This window comes from Exophiala dermatitidis (genome assembly GCF_000230625.1).
Source record: "Exophiala dermatitidis NIH/UT8656 unplaced genomic scaffold supercont1.1, whole genome shotgun sequence".
NCBI classification, from domain to species: domain Eukaryota; kingdom Fungi; phylum Ascomycota; class Eurotiomycetes; order Chaetothyriales; family Herpotrichiellaceae; genus Exophiala; species Exophiala dermatitidis.
The window spans coordinates 2,546,081-2,554,736 of NW_008751646.1; the positions used below are offsets into that span (position 1 = coordinate 2,546,081).

General features: G+C 53.6%; 4 protein-coding genes across 4 annotated transcripts; 3 read left to right on the forward strand and 1 right to left on the reverse strand.

The window, feature by feature from the left end:
* Nucleotides 1-42: 42 nt before the first annotated feature.
* Nucleotides 43-6,285, reverse strand: HMPREF1120_00922 (uncharacterized protein). Its single transcript, XM_009154926.1, has one exon. It carries the CDS (start codon nt 2,397-2,399, stop codon nt 222-224), a length of 2,178 nt encoding a protein of 725 aa, XP_009153174.1. The 5' UTR covers nt 2,400-6,285; the 3' UTR covers nt 43-221.
* On the forward strand, nt 2,689-3,102 carry HMPREF1120_00923 (uncharacterized protein; the record flags this gene model as incomplete). The annotated part of the gene is made up of 3 exons (XM_009154927.1): nt 2,689-2,814; nt 2,867-2,959; nt 3,007-3,102. The coding sequence occupies 3 exons, from the start codon at nt 2,689-2,691 to the stop codon at nt 3,100-3,102; spliced, it is 315 nt and encodes a 104-aa protein (XP_009153175.1).
* On the forward strand, nt 3,959-5,986 carry HMPREF1120_00924 (elongation factor EF-1 alpha subunit; the record flags this gene model as incomplete). Its single annotated transcript, XM_009154928.1, has 2 exons — nt 3,959-4,009; nt 4,070-5,986. The coding sequence occupies 2 exons, from the start codon at nt 3,959-3,961 to the stop codon at nt 5,984-5,986; spliced, it is 1,968 nt and encodes a 655-aa protein (XP_009153176.1).
* A 181-nt stretch (nt 6,286-6,466) lies between the features above and the next one.
* On the forward strand, nt 6,467-7,364 carry HMPREF1120_00925 (uncharacterized protein; the record flags this gene model as incomplete). Its single annotated transcript, XM_009154929.1, has 2 exons — nt 6,467-6,711; nt 6,797-7,364. 2 exons carry the CDS (start codon nt 6,467-6,469, stop codon nt 7,362-7,364), a joined length of 813 nt encoding a protein of 270 aa, XP_009153177.1.
* Between the last annotated feature and the right edge of the window lie 1,292 nt (nt 7,365-8,656).

Sequence of the window (8,656 nt, forward strand, 5' to 3'; positions counted from 1 at the left end):
CCCAAAAAAAGTCTTGTCTTGTGCATGAAAAAAGCAAGCGAGCAAGCTGGAGAATCTTTTTTCATTCAGGAAAGGGCAAATATGCCAATGTCTAAGATAGTCCCAAGTATTGTATGTACTTAGTACAAAAAATTGATGTTACAGTCCTCTCACTGTGGTCAGCAAACCCTGTAGAGGATGCTCTCCCATGCCGCCAGAAACGTGTGACGACGGAACGAAATCTACCGGTATGGACCAAGCTTTTTGGACCAAGGTTTCCACTCCTCTATCCGCCAGTCACCCGAGGGATAGTTGAGGTGTCCATAGCGCCGCTTGGCCACCCGTTCTTGACGGCCCCCTTCTTCACTTTTGAGAACCCAGTCGCTAACTTCGTCTTCCTTCTCGTCGACTTCTTCATCAAATGCCGCGAGACCCTTGGGACCCCGCCGTACGTAGTCCGCAGCATGGCGTAACCGCGCAGGGCTGTAGGTGTCGAACATGATCCGCATCGACCCGGTCTTTGTCGTTTGAGCTGTGTTGGCAGAGATGATTGCGTTGCGCCGGTGTTCATGCCCATATAGCCGCACATGACCCGTGGGCGTATAGTATGGGATGATGTCTGGTAGATAATCCGACCATTCCTCCACCAATTTGGGCAGCAGCCGATATGGCCACTCCACCTGCCGCCTTGACCCTGGCCAATCCTTCTCCTTGAAGGTATTTCGGACTGCAACGATGACCAGTTGAAGATGGCAGTCCAGTTGCAGCGACGCGAACAAGAACTCTCTCTTCAGCTTGAGAAATTCAGCGGATGCCACGCCATCTTCGAAAATATCGTCGAACCTGGTTTGCAGGTGCTTCCGCATTTGGTCGTACAAGGATGAGAGGTGTGTGCGCTCTTCATCCAGCAGACGTATGCATTCGCGAATATCTTCCACAGCCCGGTCCAGGACATGTCGTCGTGTCCACATCTTGGCCCGGAAGATCAGGTCTATAATCTTGGGCTTGATGCTGTAGGGTTCGCTGTGGAACACTTCGTATAATGATTCAACGGCCTGGAATGACACACGACCAATTCCAAAACCTGCTCGAACTCTCCATTGCTGTGATTGACATGACAAAACAAACGTCCACTCCAACAGGTAGGTCCAAAGGTCCTCCGGAATCGTGAGGTTGTAGTTTCGCGAGAGATAGTCAAGCAACATACCCGCCACGCTGATTTGGTTGTTGGTTGCAAAGATGTGCACTACAGTGAACAGAAGCCGGTCGGTCGGGCGGAGGGGTGAGCCCTCTTCGTAGAACGTTGGGCTCTCTAACTCCTCTTCGTCGTACCTCTCGAGGGCGTCCACGTCCACGTTCCACACAGACTTGAGCACACTCTTGACACTGGCAATGTCCCCTTCGCGGCCCATAGCGACCATCAAATTGCAGAAGGTGGCTTCATTACCTTTCAAGCCTTGTCGAATGAGCTCGTTAAAAGTCCTCAGCACTTCCAACCGAATAGACTGTTCGTTATCCGGGTTGCTGGGTGTTGCCACACCATGTCCCGTGAATCCAGTGCGTCGGCGACTGCTCGAGCGACGGCCCAGACTGTATGGTGTCACCCTCAAATGGTACCTTTCGTACCTGCCGTAGGCTTCATTCCAATCCAATGCCTCCATAAAGTAATTGTAGCATTCCAAGTCAGGAACTAGGTTCTTCTCTGGTATGAGCTTGCGAAAAACGTTCCGCGCCATGTTGCCATGGCCTCCAGCCGCCGCACACCGTAGTAGATGCCGGTAAATATCTAACGGAATGGCGTAGCCCCTTTCTTGTCGAAGGGTGACGAGCGTATCGAGAATATTGATGAAGGTCGAAATGCGCTCCTCTAGCGACTTCACGATGCGGAAGCGCGGTTCGGTTTCCAGGGTCGGCTTTACATAGCGATGAAGGTTTCGGTAGGGCACGATGAAGTAGTCGGGATCCAATGCGCATATAGCTCGAGTAAAAGTCTCGTCGTCGGCGGTTGCAACGAAGACATCGCCAATAGAGTTGGTGACGAGTCCCAAGAGGATCCGATCGGGATTGTTCTCCTCCAACAATTGCTCCATGGTCACCAGTTTCGCCGCGCTTTGCTTCGCAGTTGTAGCAGTTTTCGGCTCAATCACAGAAGCGTCCTGAACTTCAGCAACCTGGTTGTCCGGCAACCTCTCGTCCCGCACGTTGTGGTCGGGTATTTGGAAGGACACATCACCGATGTAAGCGGCTGCAGACTGGTGTCGAGTCTGTCCGTGGACAACAGACACTGGCCATCGTGGTTGGCAACGGGTCAATGGACGAGGTTGTCGTCGTAGGATATGGATGGTTATGTGAGGTATCTTGCTGGAGGATGGCTGCAAGACGCCATTGACGAACCTCGAAAGAGGCACGGAGCCTTGCATATATACGGCCCAAGATACCGGTTGACCGTCCTTAACGGAGAGAGGTGATATCTAGGGCACGCGATGTTGGTGCATTGGCAGTTGTGAAGTTCGCAGCCCAAAGGAGCAGCTGCCAGTGCCAGTCTTTTTTCCAGCCGCGCCAAGCTCAAACTCCCCGAATGCGCAGGCGGGAGGCTTGCACCCCGGCTCAACCAAAGACCAGGTAATAATCTCGGAGGATTGCAGTGGTTGTTCAAGGCTCGACACCGTCACCTTCTCTACACGCCGACCGCGTCCTCATTCAGACGACATGGCTGATACCGCAGACGAGGCAGCTGCCGCGGTCTCCGAACCCCTCGACCTTGTCCGATTGTCGCTCGACGAAATTGTCTTCGTCCGATTACGAGGTGACCGCGAACTCAAAGGAAGATTACATGTATGCACGGGGAGTCCTAGTCGATGCAGCAATCATAATGACGGTCGCATAGGCATATGACAGTCATTGCAACCTTGTTCTCGGAGAGGTCGAAGAGACCATCTACACCATTGAGGAAGACGACGAAGGAGAGGAAACGGTCAAGGTCAGGCTCTCGCCCAGCGGCACAAGAACGATATCTGACGGCAGCAGACCACTAAGAAACAATCAGACATGTTATTCGTGCGAGGCAGGTTCTCCTTCAACCGTGTCCGGTGCAAGTCTAACTTCGACCAGGCGATTCCGTAGTCCTAATTTCACCTCAGCCAGGATCCTAAAAGCACGTCGCAGCACACTGTCACAAATATCGAGATCTACCTCCAACGCTGAAATAAAAAGCAAAGGTCATTATCGCAGCGCGTCTATTCGAAGGGCACACTGCGGGAGATCCTGCATTCGGCAGCGAAAGCAAGAGACTGGCAAGGCAGACTGCACGGTGAATGAGTCAAGCAAGAGATGTCGCAGCGTATTAGCGGACACAAATAAGGCACTCCGCCGTGATCTATGAGTCTTGAAATGCGACAGAATGAATGAGCGGACCCATGGGGCCATTTTTGCAGAGCGAGACTATATACATGGGGACGAAGGAAACACGTTTGTCAAGGGCTCCGAGTCGGTTGAAGCATTGAAGCACTGCAACGCTAGATACCTTAGGGAGCCTTTCAAGCCCATACTAGTACTACAACTACACACTGTGCGGTTGTGCAAATGGTTGGTGGCAGAGAGGTCCCGGTGGCCAGCTTGGATTGAACGGTCAGGCTCCCATAAGGCGGACTGCGATGGTGGCGGTGGGGATCCTTAGGAGTCAGTCTCCCAGGGGTTGAGTCAGTCGATCGCAGGCGCTCGCTCGAGTCTGATGACACCCCGCGTTGGGCAGTCAATGACTCTAACAGTGGCATTATAGATTGACCACTGGCACTCCGTGCGATCTGTTATTCTGGTGCTCATCTGAACGTTCAAAATATGCACCGCTCATAGAGAATCCCGATCACTTCCTTGCTCTCTCCGAAAATGATCCTTCGAATACCGCAGTGAGCGCGGGGGCGAATCTATCCCAACCGACCGTATATACACCCAAAGCCAACATCAACACCTTAGCAGCGCCATGGGCAGCCGCATAAAACAAACGCTCCATGAGCGTCGCAAGGGAGAGCTTGTAAGCAGCTACAGCGGTCGTTCCCGCAAAACATACACACATCTAACCGTGGCCACATAGGCTCTCTCCGACTTCGCCGACTATGTCGAGAAACAGCAGGCAAAGCAGCGTACCAAGCATGCCGGGTCCGTTGCCAGCGACAGTGGCTATTCTACCGGCGCACCCTCGTCTCTGACCGAAGACCACGCCGAGCTTGAGATTCTCGATCAATTAGGCCTTTCGGAGGGTCCGAGCCAGCCGAAATTGAAGGACTGGCTACTTGATACGTCAGAGGATGCGACCGCCACTCTGCAGCAGTTGGCCGGCGTCGTCCAATCGAGGATAGATGAAGGTCATGGAGAGACATTGTTCGACTTGGGCCTTGAGGATAGCGGCGAATCCATGGGCTTCAGCAAAGAGCAGTGGGACATCGCGCTGCAGAGAATCATCGAGGCGGCCGCGCTGGTTAAAGCCGCTGTCCGGGTGCTCCTTACCTACAATGTTGGGGGTCCGCAAGAAGCACACAGCAAGAACGTCAAGGACCAGGCGAGTCACGGCAAGCTTCTTATCCGTCAGACACCTTCGACTGCCAAAGAGGTGATTGAGACTCGAATTGCGGTGGTAGGCAATGTGGACGCGGGCAAGTCGACCATGCTGGGCGTGCTGGTCAAGGGAAACCTGGACGACGGCCGAGGCAGAGCTCGAGTGAACTTATTTCGCCACAAGCACGAGATTGAGTCCGGGCGGACGTCGTCTGTCGGGATGGAGATCATGGGCTTTGACACTCAGGGCGACGTGGTGATCTCCAACATCCCAGGCCGCAAGTTGACCTGGGGCGAAATCGGCACTCGGTCAGCCAAGGTCATCACGTTTACTGATCTGGCAGGCCACGAGAAGTATCTGCGGACTACCGTCTTCGGTTTGCTCTCTTCGGCGCCCAATTACTGTCTCCTGATGGTAGCAGCGAACAATGGCTTGATCGGAATGTCCAAGGAACATCTGGGTATTGCTCTTGCGTTGAATGTCCCTGTTATGGTGGTCATCACCAAGATTGATATTTGTCCTCCGCACATTCTCCAGGAAACGATAACGCAGTTGACGAGGATACTCAAATCGCCGGGCGCTCGCAAGATTCCAATCTTCATCAAGAACCACGAAGATACGGTCCTCACCGCGACGCAGTTTGTCTCCCAGCGAATATGTCCCATCTTTCAGGTCTCGAATGTCACCGGTGAAAGCTTGGATCTGGTTCGAACGTTCCTCAATATCCTCCCTCATCATGGCCATTACGATAGTGAAGCACCGTTTGAATTTCACGTCAACGACACATTTTCCGTCCCCTTTGTGGGCACCGTGGTCTCCGGAGTGGTCCGGTCCGGCGTCATCCACGCGGGAGATACCGTACTGGTAGGTCCAGATTCTCTCGGCCAGTTCCAGACAACCAGTATCCGGTCGATCGAGCGCAAGCGGATACAGGTTCCCTTGTGTTCCGCGGGTCAGTCGGCCTCGTTCGCGCTCAAGAGGATCCGACGGAAAGATGTGCGCAAAGGCATGGTGGTCCTGCCCAAGCTTGAGACGCCTCCCAAAGTCTACAGAGACTTTGTGGCAGAAGTCCTCATCCTTTCACATGCAACGACCATTCGACCCAAGTATCAGGCGATGCTACATGTCGGCCCCGTCAGCCAGACCTGTGCCATCCTCGAGATCGACCGTGAGTATATCCGCACCGGCGACCGCGCCACTGTGGCGTTCCGCTTTGTGCAGCGGCCAGAATTTCTCACGGTCGGCGAGCGCATCCTCTTCCGTGAGGGTAGAACGAAAGGCTTGGGGATCGTCAAGGCGCTAGGCTTCGAGGAGGGTTCGTTAAGCAAGCAGACGCCCATGCAAGAGACGACCAACGGCAACGAAGCCAAAGGGAAGCAGAAGATGGAAGACAACACCGGCAACAATGTTAAGCCTCGGCCTGGGACAACAACAGCATCTGGGAAGGTAAAATGAGGGTGTCATTCTGAAATATTGGGACTATCTCACGAGGCGTTGGGAGTATTTGCGGGAAGGGAAATATTTGAATGAAAGATGCTCCCAGTAGTTTCGTTTTCCCATCGATCATATGTGTTCTGCTCGAGTGTCCCTTCGACAAATGATTGTATATCTCGAACCCCAGCAGGACACCTTATCTGTGATATCTTCAAGGACGTGTCACTGGCTGTCGAATACCTGCCCAGCGTTTTTGACTAGTATGCAGTATTGTTATGATATTTATTACATCGTTCATACCTGTACCGGAGAGCTGCTGCGGGAAAAGCACATTCCTGTGCAACGACCTGTACAATGTAGAAAGTAGTCGGAGCTCAAGCCAACCACCGAACCCGCCTGCTCCACAAAGCGTAGCCTCTCGGGTTCGTTGGTGCTATTCTGATGGCCCACTGGCATAATCCTCCGACGTAGTACTACAAGACCTGTGTCCCCAGCCTCGACATGTCCCAGCCACGGCGAAGGTCAGCACGTGGAAAGCGTGGTCAGGGCACATCTTCCGACCTTTCGAATACTGGCATCGAGAACGAACGGCACGAGAACCCCGTGGCTGCAGCGGTAGCCACAGTCAACGACCGTGACATGGACAAGTCAAGCATTGTATCTGCGCTCCGCCGCCAGCCTGTCTGGGTGGTGCTGGCAGTGTCAAGCGGTGCATGCGCAGCATTCAATGGAGTTTTTGCAAAGTTGTAAGTTTGCGCCTGAAAGTAATCTAATACCTACTTCGCTTCGACTACCTACGGAGCGAAAGCTGATTGCTCTTGATGCGCACAGAACAACGACAGCCTTAACATCCACACTCTCCTCGCACATCGCGACCCTCTTCTCGCTATCGCCTACGAATGGCGTTGTCGAGTTTCTGGTGCGCGGCACCTTCTTCCTGCTCAATCTGGCATTCAATGCAGCCATGTGGGCGCTCTTCACCGCAGCATTAACACGCTCCGACAGCACGACGCGCGTCAGCATTGTGAACGTCAGTGCGAATTTCATGATCACCGCCATCCTCGGGTGGATGGTCTTCAATGAGAAGCTGAATGGGATGTTCTGGGGCGGTGCGGCTCTTTTGGCCGCGGGAAATGTGGTCATTGGGAGGAGGGAGGAACAGAAACCCGCTGCCGTTGGTGTCCCGGGCGGTATTCCCGTCTCAACTCCCAGAACGTCCGGCGATGAGGCTGAGGAGTTGTTGTTACCGGACCTGAGCGGTGGCGAGCCGGAGAGAGGTAGGAATCTTGAAGTCGAGCTGGATGACACAGGTGCCGCTGCGGCTGGACAGCTTAGGGCTCGGTCAAGTGAAGAACATCGCAGGCTCAGGAGGGCAGAGGAGGCGGATGATCCTATTTGAATATAATGATACACTGGCAGCTTACCTTGGATTTTGTCTGAGGAATTGGATTCATATTGCAGTGCCCGATGCAGTTGGATGAACGGTCCTATCACCAGCACAGACGAACTTATTACTGTCACCATCCATTCTGCAACTTGAGCTGGGAACGGGATTTCGTGCTTTCTGTGCTCGAAGAGGAAGGAATGGTTTTTACCGGTAGCACACACTCGGGAGGGTCAGATACTTGTGTCGGACTTTACAGGGAGGGACTTATGGTACGCTACGAACGAGTCCTCGAGAACGAGTCCTCGAGCGGTGACTGCCCTACCTGTGCTGCTGTGGCGGAGACATCTGCAGTGGTGATTCCATATCATGGTACTGCTATACGGGCCGCCTCCTGGCGGACGCTTAACAACTGATGCCTCTCCACGAAGGCCGGCCAACCTGGACCGCCAGACTGACATCGCTTTTCTCAAGCCACTCACCCAAGACTCTCTTCGAAAGGCTCCTGCGCAGCGGCTGCTTGTCCCCTCACAAGATCGTCTCTGCCGCTTCGAAGATCGTTACAGACCGTGTCTGCTTCAGACGACTCAGGGCCACCTAGAGCCGCGAAAGACATTGGAACCGACAGTGATGGAAGAGAAAGACCGGCGTGTCCACTGCAATGTCATGCAAGCTTGAAGTATGACGGCGCTATCTCCCTGGCACGCTGTACGCTCGTATGCTCAGGTAGGGCTTACCAGGCCATCGTGTTGTGATAGCACCTTGATGCCTCAGCCTGTTGCACAAATCGAGTCACGTGGAAAGACCCTCTTTTTTGCATTGAACGGCGGGGAAACGATAATCCGACGAGCCATCTCAATTGTGAGACAACCGAGATTGGACAGTTTTGACTGAGGAGGGTGAAAGGTAGCGGGGAAGTTTTGGAGTGTTTGCTCAAGTTGCGAGTGTGACAAGCCCCTCGTCATAGGCTGAAGCACCCCTGACACGCTGGCAGCTCTCATTGGCAGGGCTCCGCCCAGTTCAAGTTCCCTCTGCCTCGGTCACTGGCACTGCAGTACATGGCTGTTTGCAGTCAATCGGGAGCAGCCACGGCAGCCCGTATTTCGCACAATAGCATCCTTATTTCGCACAAAAACTAAACCTATTTAGTGCGGCGCTAACCACTTCCATTTAGTGCCTATAGCGCCGTATATTGCGTAAGTCAATACATCCTATATTATTGCCCACCCGCCTATTGCGGTACGGCGCTACGCCTGTAACGCCTATAACGCCTATAACTGCACACCTATAACTGCACACCTATAACT

What these genes read in the sequence shown, in the direction of transcription:
- HMPREF1120_00922 (XM_009154926.1), bottom strand. Translation starts at nt 2,399, where the DNA reads ATGCAAGGCTCCGTGCCTCTTTCGAGGTTCGTCAATGGCGTCTTGCAG.